This window comes from Mustelus asterias, chromosome 20 (genome assembly GCF_964213995.1).
Source record: "Mustelus asterias chromosome 20, sMusAst1.hap1.1, whole genome shotgun sequence".
Taxonomy (NCBI): domain Eukaryota; kingdom Metazoa; phylum Chordata; class Chondrichthyes; order Carcharhiniformes; family Triakidae; genus Mustelus; species Mustelus asterias.
Window position 1 is genome coordinate 2,153,500 of NC_135820.1, and position 19,243 is coordinate 2,172,742.

Sequence of the window (19,243 nt, forward strand, 5' to 3'; positions counted from 1 at the left end):
CACACACAAGCTCTCTCACATACATACACTCATGCACACACAGACACACACACAAACTAAGACACAGACACACACCATATCAGATTCACTAATGTCCTTTGGGGAAGGAAATCTGCTGTCCGTACCTGGTCTGGCCTACGTGTGAATCCAGAGCCACAGCAATGTGGTTGCCTCCCAACTGGCCTCTGAGCTGGCCGAGTGAGACACGCAGCTGTTTCAAACGACAATGAAGACTAAAAGGAACGGGAGGCGATGGACCACCCGGCATCGACCACGGCACCACGAAAACCAACGACAAACCCAACCCTGCCGAGCCTGCAAGATCCTCCTAACCAACCCCTGGGGGCCTGGGAGAGCTCCCTCTCTGACTCGTCAAGCAGCAGCCTGACATCATGTCATGTCCCAACTATGTTCAGGATTGTGGGTTTGAACAGAAAGAAAAGTGTTTGCACATGGAGATTGAAACTAACACAGAGCAGCTTTTGTTGAAGAGTTGCTCTCTCTGCACTCCGTCAAGCACAAAACTGAGAATAAAACCGCAGTCTTAACACACACCCTCACAATATCATCATCAAATCATATGATCAGCTCTTAAAGCAACCTGCAACCTCTTAAATATATAACATCCCTCCCCCTTTACTTCTGTGGTCATGACAATAAATTATTACAATATTATATCTACATAGGATTAATAATACTCCAGACACAGTACTATTCAAGATTAATCACCATACCCAGTCAACAAGAAAGTCGATGAGGACAATCTCGATTCCTCTGGTTGTATTCTGAGATCTGGCTGTCCTTAACCCGAGAAGTACGATTTGGAACTTTGGTCAAGACTTCTTCTCTTGGAACTAATTCTGCATCATTCTCATAGAATCATAAAATCCCTACAGTGCAGAAGGAGGCCATTCAGCCCATCGAGTCTGCACCGACCACAATCCCACCCAGATCCCATTCCCGTAACCCCATGCATTTACCCTGCTAATCCCCCGACACTAGGGGCAATTTAGCATGGCCAATCAACCTAACCCGCGCATCTTTGGAGTGTGGGAGGAAACCAGAGCACCCGGAGGAAACCCAACCAGACAAGGGGAGAATGTGCAAAATCCGCACACTGACCCGAGGGCGGAATTGAACCCGGATCCATGGCACTGTGAGGCAGCAGTGCTAACCACTGTGCCACCGTGTCATGTCGTATAAAAAAGACACTATCATCAGGCAACTCAAATTCAATTAAGTCTTTCCTGGTCGTATTCACAACACTCGGGGCCAAAGAAGTTGGTATTTCAGAAGATAATTCTGCAAAATCATTTCAAGATATCAACAATTGGTGTCGCTAAACTAGTTCATTTCCAGTTTGAACTGTTAAGAAATTCAACCCATTTTTGCTGAAACTATGCCTGGTGCCCATTTCTCATCGGTGCGGCATGGTGGCACGGCGGTTGGCGCTGCTGCCTCACAGCGCCAGGGATCCGGGTTCAATTCCGGCCTTGGGTCACTGTCTGTGAGGAGTTTGCACGTTCTCCCCGTGTCTGTGTGGGTTTCCTCCGGGTGCTCCGGTTTCCTCCCACAGTCCAAAGATGTGCGGGTTAGGTGCATTAGCCGTGCTAAATTCCTCCAGGATGTGTAGGTTAGAGCGATTAGCAGGGTAAATATGCGGGATTACGGGAATAGGGCCTGGGTGGGGATTGTTGTTGGTGCAGGCTCGATGGGCCGAATGGCCTCTTTCTGCACTAAGGATTCTATGATTTGTGGCAGAATTCCACGCCAACACTCGATCTCCTTGTTGAAATGAGCATTGTCTATCCTCACTTCGCGTCGAACAACTGGAGATTGGTGTTTGGTGCTCCACTTTCCCTGAAGCTTCCCAAGGGAATAACAAATCAAATATAGTTCTCAACTTTCTCCTCAAGAGCAGGTGAGCTTTGGGTGGTCACAGGAGTAGTGTTTCTATAAGATACCAAAAAGCAATGCACACAACATGATAATGAACCTTGCTCTTTTGGAGCTTTTAAAGAAGGTTTCAGGGATTGACAAATCTTTCAGCTGATCCATTGTTTAAGGTGTGGAGTTTATATTCTGAATACCGTTGACTTTGAGATAATCCTCAAACTTTTGTGAAGTAAATTGCGAACCATTATCATTAACAATCTGTTCTGGTTTACCAAATCTTGCAAAAATGTCATCATGTTTTTCAATGGTTTGCTCAGATGTAGTAGATCTGATGATAACAACTTCGAGCCACTCTGAGTGCGCATCAATTAACACCAAGAACATGCAACCCTCAAACAGACCAGCAAAAGCTACGTGTAATCGTTGCCGTGACATTTTAGGCCACTCCCAAGGGTGTCAAGGAAACAGCGGTGGTGTATTCATTATTCATTCACAGGATTGGAACTGTCCCACTTTCTCTTCAATCTGTGTATCCAAAACCCGGTCACCAAACAAAACCTATCATCCGGACCAGACAAAGATGTCCTTCATGTCGTTGTTCAAGAGCTCTTCCACACAGACTGGGGGTGGCACAGTGGCACAGTGGTTAGCACTGCTGCCTCACAGCGCCAGGGACCCGTGTTCAATTCTGGCCTCGGGTCACTGTCTGTGTGAAGTTTGCAAGTTCTCTCCGTGTCTGCGTGGGTTTCCTCTGGATGCTCCGGTTTCCCCTCACAGTCCGAAAAGATGTGCTGGCTCGGTTAATTGGCCATGCTAAATTGGCCCTTAATGTCAGGGGGTTTAGGAGGGTAAATATGTTGGGTTAGGGGGATAGCACAGGACCCGGGTGGAATTGTTGTCGGTACATACTCGATGGGCCAAATGGCCTCCTTCTGCACTTTAGATTCTATGAATTTTTATTCATTCATAGGACATGGGCATCACTGGCTGGCCAGAACTTATTGATGTGGAGATGCCGGCGTTGGACTTGGGTAAACACAGTAAGAGTTTTAACAACACCAGGTTAAAATCCAACAGGTTTATTTGGTAGCAAATACCATTAGCCTTCGGAGCGCTGCTCCTTCGTCAGATGGAGTGGAAATGAGAATTTATTGCCCATTCATAGTTGCCCGAGGACAGTTGAGAGTTAACCACATTGCTGTGGTTCTGGACCAGGTAAGGACGGCAGATTTCCTTCCCTAAAGGACATTAGTGAACCAGATGGGTCTTTCCGACAATCGACAATGGTTTCATGGTCATCAGTAGATTCTGAATTCCAGATTTTTTATTGAATTCAAATTCCACCACCTGCCGTGGCGGGATTCGAACCCGGGTCCCCAGAACATCAGCTGAGTTTCTGGATTGATAGTCCCAGTGATAATACCACTGGGCCGTCGCCTCCGGAATGATCGCTCAGATTCCCCACAATCGACACTCACCTTGAATGGTCAACTCAAACTTTCTTGACACGTATGGTTTTAAATCAGGATGTGGCAGTGCATTGTAGCTCCCGTTCCACCAATACCATATCCATCACATTCCCCATCACAGGATCATTTCAGATATATCTCTAAACTCGAGAAACTGTCATAGACAAAGTATCTACCAGCGGAAAATAAAAAATATTCGCAAAGTTGGTTGGTACTATCTGCTCAGTAGGTAAAGGTAAGCGTGATAATACATAGAAACAGAGAAGATAGGAGCAGGAGGAGGCCATTTGACCCTTCGAGCCTGCTCCGCCATTCATTACGATCATGGCTGATCATCCAACTCAATAGCCTAATCCTGCTTTCTCCCCATAACCTTTGATCCCATTCGCCCCAAGTGCTATATCCAGCCGCCTCTTGAATACATTCAATGTTTTGGCATCAACTACTTCCTGTGGTAATGAATTCCACAGGCTCACCACTCTTTGGGTGAAGAAATGTCTCCTCATCTCCGTCCTAAATGGTCTACCCCGAATCCTCAGGCTGTGACCCCTGGTTCCGGACCCCCCCATCATCGAGAACATCCTTCCTGCATCTATCCTGACTAGTCCTGTTAGAATTTTATAAGTCTCTATGAGATTCCCCCTCATTCGTCTGAACTCCAGTGAAAACAATCCTAACCGAGTCAATCTCTCCTCATACATCAGTCCCGCCATCCCCAGAATCAGCCTGGTAAACCTTCGCTGCATTCCCTCGAGAGCAAGAACATCCTTCCTCAGAAAAGGAGACCAAAACTGCACACAATATTCTAGGTGTGGCCTCACCAAGGCCCTGTATAATTGCAACAATGATGTGGAGATGCCGGCGTTGGACTGGGGTAAACACAGTAAGAAGTTTAACAACACCAGGTTAAAGTCCAACAGGTTTATTTGGTAGCAAAAGCCACACAAGCTTTCGGAGCCCCAAGCCCCTTCTTCAGGTGAGTGGGAATTCTGTTCACAAACAGGGCATATAAAGACACAAACTCAATTTACATGAATAATAGTTGGAATGCGAATACTTACAACGAATCAAGTCTTTAAGATACAAACAATGTGAGTGGAGAGAGCATCAAGACAGGCTAAAGAGATGTGTAGTGTCCCCAGACAGGACAGCCTGTCCTGTTTATATGCCCTGTTTGTGAACAGAATTCCCACTCACCTGAAGAAGGGGCTCGGGGCTCCGAAAGCTTGAATGGCTTTTGCTACCAAATAAACCTGTTGGACTTTAACCTGGTGTTGTTAAACTTATTACTGTAATTGCAACAACACATCCTGCTGCTGTACTCGAAACCTCTCGCAATGAAGGCCAACATACCATTTGCCTTCTTTACCACCTGCTGCACCTGCATGCTTACCTTCAGCGACTGGTGCACAAGGACACCCAGGTCCCTCTGCACACTCCCCTCTCCCAATTTACAGCTAATATATCAGCATTAGCATAGCAATCTGACTGACAATACTTTATATCATAGGAGTGTGCAGTTAGGACCAGTGACCATCTTTGCAATCTACTAGCAGCTAACGACTAATTTATACGGGCCAAAAATAGTAGATCAGAGTCAATAATCAGTCAATAATGTGAAATGGCGACCAAATGAATAATGATGAAATCTTTGTACCCCTAAAACTATACTCAATGCTTCCTTTTCCAGCTGAGCAGAGTTAAGTTCAGCACTAGTCAGTGTATGTGAAGCAAAAACTATTGGTCCTTCTTCTCCCGAAGGGATAAAATGTGAAACTACTGCCAATACTTCATAAAGTGAAGCATCACAAGCAAGCAGTAATGGTTCAATTCCCGGTTTGGGACTCTGTGCGGAATCTGCACGTTCTCCCCGTGTCTGAGTGGGTTTCCTCCGGGTGCTCTGGTTTCCTCCCACAGTTTAAAAGACGTGCTAGTTAGGATGCATTGGCCATGCTAAATTCTCCCTCAGTGTACCCGAACAGGCACCGGAGTGTGGCGACTAGAGGATTTTCACAGTAAATAAAAATCCTGGACTGAAGTCTGGAAAAAGTCATACTTTCCTTTCTTGATCCACAGACCAGGTGCTTGAAGACATTCCAATGTTGCTTCTAAATTACTCAAGTGCTCTTGTACATTGGACTCTTAATTAGAATATCATCCAGGTAACATTAGAACATAGAAGAAATACAGCACAAACAGGCCCTTCAGCCCACAAGTTGCGCCGGTCATGTCCCTACCTACCTAGGCTTATATATAGCTTACCCATAACCCTCAATCCTATTAAGTCCCATGTACTCATCCAGAAGTCTCTTAAAAGACCCTATCGAGTTTGCCTCCACCACCACTGACGGCAGCCGATTCCACTCACCCACCACCCTCTGAGTGAAAAATGTACCCCTGACATCTCCTCTGTACCTATTCCCCAGCACCTTAAACCTGTGTCCTCTCGTAGCAGCCATTTCAGCCCTGGGAAAAAGCCTCCGAGAATCCACCCGATCTATACCTCTCAACATCTTGTACACCTCTATCAGGTCACTTCTCATCCTTCATCTCTCCAAGGAGAAAAGACCGAGCTCCATCAACCTATCCTCATAAGGCATGTCAACCAATTCAGGCAACATCCTTGTAAATCTTCTCTGCACCCTTTCAATCATTTCCACATCCCTCCTGTAATGAGGCGACCAGAACTGAGCACAGTACTCCAAGTGGGGTCTGACGAGGGTCTTATAAAGCTGCATCATTATCTCCCGACTCCTAAACTCAATCACTCGATTGATGAAGGCCAGCACACCATACGCCTTCTTAACCACCTCCTCTACCTGCGAGGCCGATTTAAGAGTCCTATGAACCCGGACCCCAAGGTCCTTCTGATCTCTACACTGCTAAGAGTCTTACCCTTGATATTATACTCCTTCATCCCATTTGACCTGTCAAAATGGACCACTACACATTTATCCGGGTTGAAGTCCATCTGCCACTTCTCCGCCCAGTCTTGCATCCTATCTATGTCACGCTGCAGCTTCTGACATCCCTCCAAACTATCCACAACACCACCAACCTTCATGTCATCGGCAAACTTACCAACCCATCCCTCCACTTCCTCATCCAGGTCATTTATGAAAATGACAAACATCAAAGGTCCCAGAACAGATCCCTGGCGCACTCCACTGGTGACCGACCTCCAATTAGAAAAAGACCCATCTACGACCACTCTCTGCCTTCTGCAGGCAAAGCCAGTTCTGGATCCACAAGGCAACAGCCCCTTGATCCCATGCCCTCTCACTTTCTCGAGAAGTCTTGCATGGGGGACCTTATCGAACGCCTTGCTGAGGGTCCATGTAAACCACATCTACCGCTTTTCCTTCGCAATGCGTTTCGTCACATTTTCAAAGAACTCCACCAGGCTCGTAAGGCACGATTTGCCTTTGACAAAGCCGTGCTGACTACTTTTGAGCATACTAAACTTCTCTAAATGTTCATAAATCCTGTCCCTCAGGATCTTCTCCATCAACTTACCAACCACTGAGGTTAGACTCACCGGTCGGTAATTTCCTGGGCTATCCCTATTCCCTTTGAATAGAGGAACCACATCCACAATCCTCCAATCCTCCGGAACCTCTCCCGTCTCCATCGATGACGCAAAGATCATTGCCAGAGGCTCTGCAATCTCTTCCCTCGCCTCCCACAGTAACCTGGGGTACATCCCATCCGGTCCCGGCGACTTATCTATCCTGATGCTATTCAAAATTTCCAACACATCCTCTTTCTTAATGTCCACATACTCAATCTTTTCAGTCTGCCGCAATCCTGTAGTACAACCGCCCAGGTCTTTTTCCACCATGAATACCGAGGTAAAGTATTCATTAAGCACCTCTGCTATTTCTTCCGGTTCTGTACATACTTTCTCACCTTCACCTTTTATAGGTCCTATTCGGAAGGACTACCGGAAGGACGTGGAGGCTTTAGAGAGAGTGCAGAGGAGGTTTACCAGGATGTTGCCTGGTATGGAAGGGCTTAGTTATGAGGAGAGATTGGGTAAACTGTGGTTGTTCTCACTGGAAAGACGGAGGATGAGGGGTGACCTAATAGAGGTGTATAAAATTATGAAAGGCATAGATGAGGTGAACGGTGGGAAGCTTTTTCCCAGATCAGTGGTGATGTTCACGAGGGGTCATAGGTTCAAGGTGAGGGGGGGGGAGGTTTAACACAGATATCAGAAGGACGTATTTTACACAGAGGGTGGTGGGGGCCTGGAATGCGCTGCCGGGCAAGGTGGTGGAGGCGGACACACTGGGAATGTTTAAGACTTATCTAGATAGCCACATGAACGGAGTGGGAATGGAGGGATACAAAAGAATGGTCTAGTTTGGACCAGGGAGCGGCGCGGGCTTGGAGGGCCGAAGGGCCTGTTCCTGTGCTGTATTGTTCTTTGTTCTTTGTTCTATTCCTTCACATCTCATCCTTTTACTCTTCACATATTTATAGAACGCCTTAGGGTTCTCCTTAATTTTATCTGCCAAGGTCTTCTCGTGACCGCTTCTGGCTCTCCTAATTTCTTTCTTAAGTCCCTTCCTACAAGCCGTATACTCATCTAGATCCCTATCATCGCCTAGCTCTCTGAACCTTTTGTATGCTTTCCTTTTCTTTTTGACTAGGTTCAGCGCAGCTTTCGTGCACCACGGTTCCCGCAACCTACCAACACCTCCCTGTCTCATTGGAGCGTTGTCATGCAGAACTCCAGACAAACATTCCTTGAAAATCTGCCACCTTACTTCGGTACTTTTCCTCGAGAATACTTCCTTCCAATTTACGCCTCTCATCTCCTGCCCGATGGCTTCATATTTCCCCTTACTCCAGATAAACACTTTCCTAGCTTGCCTGATCCTATCTCTTTCCAATGCTAGCGTAAAGGAGATAGAGTTATGATCACTATCCCCAAGATGCTCCCCCACTGAGAGATCCGACATCTGTCCAGGCTCATTAGCCAGTACCAGATCGAGTACAACCTCTCCTCTTGTAGGCTTGTCCACATGCTGTGTCAGGAAACCCTCCTGAACACACCTAACAAACTCCTCCCCATCCAAACCGCTTACCCGAGGGATATTCCAATCAATGTTTGGGAAATTAGAGTCTCCCATCACGACAACCCTGTTATTACTACATCTCTCCAGGATCTGTTTCCCTATCTGCTCCTCAACATCCCTGTTACTATTGGGCGGCCTGTAGAAAACACCCAGCAAAGTTATCGACCCCTTCCCACTCCGGACTTCCACCCACAGAGACTCTGTAGACAATCCCCTCCACGGCATACACCTTCTCTACAGCTGTGACACTATCCCTGATCAGCAGTGCCACGCCACCCCCTCTTTTGCCTCCCTCTCTGTCCTTTCTGAAATATCTGAAACCCGGCACCTGAAGTATCCAGTCCTGTCCCTGTCCCCAAGTCTCCGTAATGGCCACCACACCACACTTCCAAGCATCAATCCACAGTCTAAGCTCATCCACTTTATTCACTACACTCCTGGCATTAAAATATTGTACACCAGAGAGACCACTTAAAACCCAATCTATCAATCTTTGGAATGGGGCTGGTGCAGATGTTATTCTAAAAAGTAATTTTTTAACAATGGAATAGACCTTAATGAGTAACGATGGTAAGCAATGGTTGCGATCATTCATTCATCTGTAAACATGCTTGTGAAAGATCAATCTTGCTGAATCTCTGCTCACCTGATAATCCAGCCCCACCCTGCACACTGACCTTCATTGACTCCAAGTTAAATAGCATCTTCATTACCTTGGTTTCATATTCCCCAATGGCTTTCTCACCCCTCTCTACCTCTGTAACTTCCAGTTCTAGATTATCCCACAAGAGGAAATATCCTCTCCACATAGACCCTGGTTAGGTTCATTGGCCATGCTAAATTCTCCCTCAGTGTACCCGAACAGGTGCCAGTGTGTGGCGACATGGGGAATTTCACAGTAACTTTATTGCAGTGTTAATATAAGCCTACTTGTGAAACAAATAAAACTTTAAACAAATCCCTCAGGATCTTAAAGGCTTCAATCAAGTCACCTCTTACTCTTCTAAACCCCAGCAGATACAAACCTAAACTCTCCAACCTTTCCTCATTAGACACCCATTAGACACCCAGCTCATTCCTGGTATTAGTCTGGTAAACCTTCTCTGAACTGCTTCTAACACGTTTACACCTTTCCTTAAATAAGGAGACTAATACTGTACACAATACTCCAGATGTGGTCTCACTAATGCCCTGTACAACTGAAGTATAACCCCTCGACCTTTAATTCTTCGATTAAGTAAAGGTTTGATGGATTTTGAGATTGAATATCATAGAATCGGGGTGGGGTGGGGGGGGGGGGGGAGGGGTAGGTCACCAAATGGTTGGTGCACAGCAAGAGGCCATTCAGTTCATGATGTCCTGTGCTAGCTCTCTGCAAGAGCAGTTTGCTCAGTGCAATTCCGTTCTCCCCCTGTCCCTGCACACAATTAAAACCACAATTCCCTTTGGAAATCCTGGATTGAATCTGCCTCCCCCACTCTCTCAGGCAGTGAGTTCCCAAAGGTAACCCCTCGCTGCGTGAGAATGTTTTCCTCATTTCCTGATTGGTTCCTTTTCCAATCACCTTCTATCTGTGTCCCCCTCTGGTTCTCGAACCCTCCACCAATGCAACGCCTCTACTTTCTCAGGAGGCCAAGCAAATTCAGCATGTCCGCTACAACTCTCACCAATTTTTACAGATGCACCATAGAAAGCATCCTTTCTTGTTGTATCACAGCTTGGTCTGGCTCCTGCTCTGCCCAAGACCGCAAGGAACTACAAAGGGTCGTGAACGAAGCCCAGTCCATCACGCAAACCAGCCTCCCATCCATTGACTCCGTCTACACTTCCCGCTGCCTTGGAAAAGCAGCCAGCATAATCACGGACCCCACGCACCCCGGACATTCTCTCTTCCACCTTCTTCCGTCAGGAAAAAGATACAAAAGTCTGGGGTCACGTACCAACCGACTCAAGAACAGCTTCTTCCCTGCTGCTATCAGACTTTTGAATGGACCTACCTCGTATTAAGTTGATCTTTCTCTACACCCTAGCTATGACTGTAACACTGCACTCTCTCCTTTCCTTCTCTATGAACGGTATGCTTTGTCTGTATAGCGCGCAAGAAACAGTACTTTTCATTGTATCCCAAAACACGTGACAATAATAAATCAAATCAAATCAATGGGAACAGCAGTTTTTCCCTCTCCACTCCGTCCCAGACCCTCTTGTGATTATGAACCTCTCAATCAAATCTCCTTCTCCACCTTTCCTTCCCTGGGGAATCAATCCCAGATTCTCCAATCTGCCTTCCCTTAACATTCACTAACCAGTCAATTATGAAAGTTCCCAGTGGTGGGGGACTGGGGAGTTGCCATGGTGGCACAGTGGTTAGCACTGCTACCTCACAGAGAGACCACTCCATCTGACGAAGGAGCATTGCTCCGAAAGCTTATGGTATTTGCTACCAAATAAACCTGTTGGACTTTAACCTGGTGTTGTGAGACTTCTTACTGTGCTTACCCCAGTCCAACGCCGGCATCTCCACATCATGACCTCACAGAGCCAGGGACCTGGGTTCGATTCCCGGCTTGGGTCACTGTCTGTGTGGAGTTTGCACATTCTCCTCGTGTCTGCGTGAGTTTCCTCCGGGTGCTCCGGTTTCCCCCACAGTCCGAAGGTGTGCAGGTTAGGTGGATTGGACATGCTAAATTGTCCCTTAGTGTCAGGGGGATAAGCAGAGGAAATATGTGAGGTTATGGGAAATGGGCCTGGGTGGGATTGTTGTTGGTGCAGACTCGATGGGCTGAATGGCCTCCCTCTGCACTGTAGGGATTCTATGATTTGAAGAGTTAATAGTGATATTTTGTTGCCTTGCACTGGAATGGATCTGGGCAATGGGCTAACCTACAGAATGTTCTGGAAGCCCTTGTGGGAGTGCCCAAGAGTAACACTCTCACCATGGGACTAACCATAGTGGCTGGTACTCTGGCTGGGGGGTGGGTGGGGGGGGGAGGGAGGTGTGGGGGGGCAGAGGTCGCAGGGGAGCGAGCCACACTCCAGATATTGTTGCAGAGTATATAGTGTAGCTAAGATGCTTTGTTAGGGGAGAGGGGGTGGGAGATGGATAGGGAGGAGAGTTTACAGTTCGAACTGGCAATGATAAAGCATCCTTAACAACATCTAGACATCCCAAAGCACTTGACATACATTGAAGTAATTTATTGAAATTTTGGGTTCAAATGTAGTCTGTCCACCATCGACAAGGCACAAGTCAGGAGTGTGATGGAATTCTTCCCACTCGCCTGGATGGGTGCGGCTCCAACAACGCGCAAGAAGCTCGACACCATCCAGGACAAAGCAGCCCCGCTTGATCGACACGCTAACCACAAACATTCACTCCCTCCACCCCCCGACGCACAGTGACAGCCGTGTGTACCATCTACAAGATGCACTGCAGTTTAGGTCCCCTTACCTCAGAAAGGGAGATCTAAAGATGTTTGTTCACCAATTTAGGGAAAACACAACTCATTTATTGGCAGGTAAAAACAATACAGAATCTTGCAGCCTCATGCCTGCATCCAGCTCCGCTTACCAGAGCGATTGAACAAAATGCTCCCCGATTGGTTCCCCGAGTCATGCACATTTTGCAGGGCGGCACGGTGACACAGTGGTGAGCACTGCTGCCTCGCAGCCCCAGGGACCCGGGTTCGATTCCAGCCTCGGGTCACTGTCTGTGTGGAGTTTGCACATTCTCCCCGTGTCTGCGTGGGTTTCCTCCGGGTGCTCCGGTTTCCTCCCACAGTCCAAAGATGTGTGGGTTAGGTGGATTGGCCAGGTTAAAAATTGCCCCTTAGTGTCAGAGGGACCAGCTAGGGTAAGTGTATGGAATTGTGGGAATAGGGCGTGGGTGGGATTGTGGTCGATGCAGACTCGATGGGCCAAATGGCCTCTGACTGGACTGTAGGAGTCTATGATTCTAATAAATAAATTTAAAGTTAGATGAGTGAGAGGTTATAATGATTGAATTGGAGAGTTTATTGCGATTTCAGATACCTCGAGGGAACGGTACAATGAGTTTAACGAACATTATTAAAATACTTCAACTGGGAGAATAAGAATTGCTTAGTCAGTGTTTATTGAGCTGTTTGATTTGATTGAAGGTTGGATTCTGGCTGTGTGGATCTCTCCTGATTTCTAGTTGTTCTGCATTGTTTCGTGGATCCAGGAAAGGTAGTTGTAGACTTTCGTGTAGACCCCGGGGTAATTTCGCATTGCACAGCCGATACCCCATGAGACTATCCCTTCCAGCTTCCCGTCGCAAACCATCGGACCCCCTGAATCCCCCTGTGCGTGGGGAAAGGAAAAAACACAATCAGAGCAATCTGCATTCATATAGCACCAGTAATGCTATATGGATCATAGTGGTTAAAACATCACGGTTAGAATTCTCCAGCTGTTCACACGGGCGGGATTCTCCAGTCCTGCCGTCGGCGCACCCCCGCTTGTGGGTCCCCCGTCGGCATGGGGGTGACGTCAATGGGAATTCCCATTGACAGTGGGGGACTGGAAAATCCCGCTGCTGGCAAACAACACGCCACCTTCCGTCAGTGGGAACCACGCGGCTGGGGGGTCAAAGAATCCCACTCCTCAGGGCACATCACAGGAGGGATTCTCGAACACAACTGTCATGCTGAGATTCATCAGGAGGCGTTTGGGGGCCGGTTACCCAACGCTGGGTCAAAGATGGAGGTGTTGAAAGGAGTGAGTGTGTAAGAGAGAGAGATAGAAAGGTGGAGGGGTTTAGGGAGGGAATTCCAGAGGTGAGGGCCCCCCGCAGGCAGCTGAAGGCACGGACGCCAATTGTTTTCCTGACGGTGGGAGCTGTTCTTTGATGCTCAGTTAAGTGTTGACCAGAGGCAGAACGAGTCCTCCCTCCCCCCCCCCCGCCCCCCCTCGGAAGGATGCCCCGCCCCGGAGAGAGCTGTCAGCCCATCAGATTGTCTGACTGCTATCCCTGCCTCCAGCCACAGCACTGCAGTGTCTGGAAGAGGTACTGCAGGGCCCTGACCGAGGCACAGTGGGGGGAGGGAGAGGGGGGTAAAATCTGCAGGTAAGTGTCAGGGGCCCCCGGGGAGGGGAGGGTTGGGGATGCTCTGGAAGGGGTGGGGGGGGGGGTGAGTTGGCGGTGGGGGGGAGAGGTTAAGTGATTGGATTATTGGTGGGGATAGAGAAGGGGGAGGAGGGGAGATAGGGAGGGAGGTCCAGAGATACCCTGTCCATGCGGGGGAGGGCCGGAACGGAGTGTCTGATGGAGGCGGCCCAACACCCCACCCTCTCCAGCCATTCCTGACCTCTCCAGCCACGATAGATGGTGAATGTACCAATTTCTCACCCTCAGCTACACAGAGACCACCGGCCTGAACACTGAGTCCGGTTTGGGGGAGAACCCTTCAGAATCCATGAGATGGTCAGCTTAAAAACTTTAATTGGGGCGTGGGTGGGCTTCCCCCTCTGATACCCTGTCTGACCCCCACCCTAAGATTGCGTACGGAACAGGGTGGGAGAGTTTCCAGAGAGAAAACCATCCTTGCAATTTCACACCCCCCCCCCCCCTTCCCCCTCCCACCTCAAAGCCTGCCGGGCAGAGAGTTAGAATCAGCCCCACGTTACCGGCATTCCCTACCTGACAGCTGTCCTTGCCGCCCTCAATGAATCCGGCACAGAACATGTTTCTGGAAATGCGGCCGGGATAAGCCTTATGGCAGGTTTTCAGGGACAGCACAGGGACGTCCAGGCACTGGAGTTGGGCAGGATACTGAACTGAGAAAGAAAGACATTTCGCACAGTCGATTCAGTCTGTGATCATAGCATCAGCAACGTAAATATCCAGCCACTCACTGTTGGGCGCGGGAAGGAATCGAGGGTTGGGTTCAGGGGAATATTGTCCATTGATAACCTGGAAAAATGTGGATCTGGCATCCTTCCAGACATTCCAGGAGAATTTAGATGGAGATTGCGTCCTTGGAAAACACAGACGCACACTGCAATCTGTGAAATCACACACTGAAATCTGCAAAATCACACACTGCAATCTGTGAAATCACACATTACAATCTGTGAAATCACACACTGCAATCTGTGAAATCACAAACACTGCAATCTGTGGAATCACACATTATAATCTGTGAAATCATACACTGAAATCTGTGAAGTCACACTTCAATCTATGTAATCACAAACACTGCAATATGTGAAATCACACACACACACTGATATCTGTGAAATCACACTGCAATCTTTGAAATCACACACTGCAATCTGTGACATCACACACACTCACTGCTCTGTATAGAATAGTCGCAGTGTTTGTAACAGACGGGTGAGGAAGGAGTTTGGGTTGTTAGACCAATATTTTTATCCTGTGCCTCTCCACTCTGTTTCACACACAATGGATCAGTTTTGGCCTGTGGAGCGAGTGGGACACGAACACTCGGAGTTGCTAATTTCACAAATTCCGATCCCACAAACACCCAGCGAATGTATCCGCCAATCAGTTCTCAGGAGGTTGGGTGAGGATGGGATGCAGATCCGGGTTCGATTCCCGGCCTGGGTCACTGTCTGTGTGGAGTCTGCACGTTCTCCCCATGTCTGCATGGGTTTCCTCCGGGTGCTCCGGTTTCCTCCCACAGTCCGAAAGATGTGCTGGTTAGGGGCATTGGCCGTGCTAAATTCTCCCTCAATGTCCCCGAACAGGTGCCGGAGTGTGGAGACCAGGGGATTTTCACAGCAACTTCATTGCAGTGTTAATGTAAGCCTACTTGTGACACTAATAAAATAAACTAATAAAATAAACTGCCTGTTTAACTGCCTCTCTCGCCCTCTCTCTGGGTCTCTCTCTCTCTGTCTGTCTGTCTCCCTCTTTCTCTATCTCTCTCTCTCTCTCTCTCTTTCTCTGTGTCTCTTGTGCTCTCTCTCTCTCTCTCTGTCTCTCCCTCTCTCTCTATCAATCTCTCCGAGTCTACCTGTCTCTCTCTCTGTCTGTCTCTCCCTCTCTCTCTATCAATCTCTCCTAGTCTACCTGTCTCTCTCTCTTTGTCTGTCTTTCTCTCGTTATCTCTCTGCATCTCTCTCTCTCGGTCTCTCTCTCCCTCTCTCTATCTATTTCTCTATCTGTCTCCCTCAGTGTTACCTGAACAGGTGCCAGAGTGTGGCGACTAGGGGATTTTCACAGTAACTTCATTGCGGTGTTAATGTAAGCCGACTTGTGACACGAATAAATAAACTTTAAAACTTACCTGGCTGACAGATGAACCAGCTGTTGTCCCACCTCCCTACCCGCTCCCCCATCACAGAAACGCCCTGAGGTTTTGCCAGCGCGGTTTGGGATGTAGATTCCACTCACCTCCGCCATTGTTAAGGAGATTCCCCCACCCCGAGACCAGGCAATTCTGCCCGGCAGAGGGGCGGGAGCTGGACAGCTGGATGGGTCTGACATAAGTGCTGAAGCGGACTGGCTCGGAGAGTTTCACCAGCATGATGTCGTTGTCCAGGGACCTGGGGTTGTAGTAGGGATGACTGATGACCTTAGAGGCAGCAATGTGTTGTTCGGTCCCTTCATACCCCTCAGTGTTGTGTTCACCAATGTGGGCCACCAGTGTCGCAGCTCTGTCACAGAGAGACGCAGAGATCTGAATTTAGATAGCACCCGGCAGAACCCATAGGAGAATTGACATACAGAAGGATCTGGGCGTACAGGTCCAGGGATTCCTGAAAGTGGCAACGCAGGTGAACAGGTGGTCAAGAAGGCATGTTCGCCTTCATTGGCTGGGGCATTGAGAGCAAAATTGGCAATTTATGTTACTTCCGTATGGAACTTTAGTTAGGCCGCATTTGGAGTATTCCATGCAGTTCCGGTCACCACACGACCAGCCGGACGTGGAAGCTTTGGAGAAAGGCCAAAGAAGATTCACCTGGTTTCCAGGGCAACGGCTATGAGGAGAGGTTTAATAAACCATGGTTCACATCATGGGAAAGGGGCCACAATGATCGCAAACGGTCTGGCGCAGGGCGTGGCTCCAATGGTTAGGCCCGTACGCGAATCCCCGGGATCGACGGGATCTGTGTGAGGCGCGGCGAGGTCGGAGAATCGCCGCCTTAGAATCTTCCAGAAGATCATTAAAGTGGGAGGAATGAGGGATGAGAACACACGGCCAATCACAAAGGGTGATGAAAGGAGGTGTGATTGGAGTGTCCGACTGTAGTTACCAGCGCTCGGAGGGAGTGACTGAACTGACAGGAATCTCGGTGAGGAGCGACTGACAGGATTGTAGCGAGGAGAGATGTTGGTAATAGTCGATTGGGCGAGTTTTTACTCACGGTTGTTCACAGTGCGCTGCAGAGAGCACCCACCACTCGCTGATCACAGATCCCCCACACCAGCGATAACCATTCGTACTGAAAAACACTTGCCAAGGCTGGGAGTGAGGCTGACATTCGTAACCATTGACTATCTTATCATCACCCAGGGCCCCTGTGAGAAGAGAGAGAGTTACACACACAATCCACACTGTCAGAGGGCCAGTGCTGAGGGAGTGCCGCACTGTCAGGGCGTCAGTACTGAGGGAGTGCCGCACTGTCAGAGGATCAGTGCTGAGGGAGTGCTGCACTGTCAGAGGGTCAGTACTGAGGGAGTGCTGCACTGTCAGAGGATCAGTGCTGAGGGAGTGCTGCACTGTCAGAGGGTCAGTGCTGAGTGAGTGCTGCACTGTCAGAGGGTCAGTACTGAGGGAGTGCCGCACTGTCAGAGAGTCAGTACTGAGGGAGTGCTGCACTGTCAGAGGGTCAGTACTGAGGGAGTGCCGCACTGTCAGAGGGTCAGTACTGAGGGAGTGCCGCACTGTCAGAGGGTCAGTACTGAGGGAGTGCTGCACTGTCAGAGGGTCAGTACTGAGGGAGTGCTGCACTGTCAGAGGGTCAGTACTGAGGGAGTGCTGCACTGTCAGAGGGTCAGTACTGAGGGAGTGCTGCACTGTCAGAGGGTCAGTACTGAGGGAGTGCCGCACTGTCAGAGAGTCAGTACTGAGGGAGTGCTGCACTGTCAGAGGGTCAGTACTGAGGGAGTGCTGCGCTGTCAGAGGGTCAGTACTGAGGGAGTGCCGCACTGTCTGATGGATAAAGAAATCCCGCGGATGCTATTGGAAAAAGAGATTGGAATTTTTTCCCCTGGTTTTGAGCCAAATATTTCACTCAATTTTGTCACTCATTCTGAGGGAAACTGAGGCAGAAGTGGAGTGCTAGAATTCGTAGGAAGTGTGAGGGAGGGGAGGGATGCCTCGATTTGGAAGGGATAGTGAGGGAGTAGAGGGTCCCTCAGTTTGGAGGGTATAGTGAGTGATGAGTCCCTCAGTTTGAGGGGATAGTGAGGGAAGAGTCCCTCAGTTTGAGGGGATAGTGAGGGAAGAGTCCCTCAATATGGGGGGGGCCAGTGAACGAGGGGTCCCTCTGTTTGGAGGGAATAGTGAGGGAGGGAATAGTGAGGGAGGAGTCACTCAGTTTGGAGGGGTTAGTGAGGGAGGGAATAGTGAGGAGGGGATAGTGAGGGGGGATTCCCTCAGTTTGGAGGGGAAAGTGAGGGAGGGAATAGTGAGGGAGGGGATAGTGAGGGAGGGGATAGTGAGGAGGAGTCCCTCAGTTTGGAGGGATAGTGAGGGAGGGGATAGTGAGCGAGGGAATAGTGAGGGAGGGGATAGCGAGGGAGTAGATAGTGAGGGAGGGGATAGTGAGGGAGGGGACAGTGAGCGAGGGGATAGTGAGCGAGGGGATCGTGAGCGAGTGGATAGTGAGCGAGGGGATAGTGTGCGAGGGAGGGGATAGCGAGGGAGGGGATAGCGAGGGAGGGGATAGCGAAGGAGGGGATAGTGAGGGAGGGGATAGTGAGGGAGGGGATAGTGAGCAAGGGGATAGTGAGCGAAGGGATAGTGAGCGAGGGGATAGTGAGCGAGGGGATAGTGAGGGAGGGGATAGTGAGGGAGGGGATAGTGAGGGAGGGGATGGTGAGGGAGGGGATAGCGAGCGAGGGGATAGTGAGGGAGGGGATAGTGAGGGAGGGGATAGTGAGGGAGGGGATGGTGAGGGAGGGGATGGTGAGGGAGGGGATGGTGAGGGAGGGGATGGTGAGGGAGGGGATGGTGAGGGAGGGGATAGTGAGGGAGGGGATGGTGAGGGAGGGGATGGTGAGGGAGGGGATGGTGAGGGAGGGGATGGTGAGGGAGGGGATAGTGAGGGAGGGGATAGTGAGGGAGGGGATGGTGAGCGAAGGGATAGTGAGCGAGGGGAGTAGTCACAGAGTTTGGCGTTTATTTGTAAATGTTTGTTTGAATTGGGTGGGTTGCTGAGACTTCACCTTGGAGAAAGCGAGGGGGGGAGGGGGGGCTGGGAGAGCGAGAGCAGCCGAGGGGTCTGAGTGAGGGGCTTTCAGGGTGAGGAGGAATGAGACAGTGAGGTTAAGAAGGGGCAGCGATGGGAGGGCGATTTGAAACATAGACAGGAGAGGGGGAGAAAGTGAGGAGATTGGAGCATCTCTCACTGGCATTATCAGCTCACTGGCAGTGTCCCCTCACTGGAGTACCAGCTCACTGGCAGTATCAGTTCACTGGCAGTATCAGCTCACTGGCAGTGTCAGCTCACTGGCAGTGTCCCCTCACTGGCAGTGTCCCCTCACTGGAGTATCAGCTCACTGGCAGTGTCCTCTCACTGGCAGTATCAGCTCACTGGAGTATCAGCTCACTGGAGTATCAGCTGACTGGCAGTATCAGC

The 19,243-nt window shown here is 49.4% G+C and overlaps 1 protein-coding gene across 1 annotated transcript in view; it reads right to left on the reverse strand.

The window, feature by feature from the left end:
• Positions 1–12,622: 12,622 nt before the first annotated feature.
• Positions 12,623–19,243, reverse strand: part of LOC144508728 (transmembrane protease serine 9-like) — a 49,841-nt gene continuing 43,220 nt past the window's right edge. Inside the window, exons 8-11 of the mRNA XM_078237035.1 lie at positions 16,805–16,958; positions 15,831–16,093; positions 14,112–14,248; positions 12,623–12,772 (exon numbers count right to left, since the gene is read on the reverse strand). Coding sequence (XP_078093161.1) covers positions 12,623–12,772; positions 14,112–14,248; positions 15,831–16,093; positions 16,805–16,958 — 704 coding nt within the window. The remainder of the gene's footprint in view (positions 12,773–14,111; positions 14,249–15,830; positions 16,094–16,804; positions 16,959–19,243) is intronic.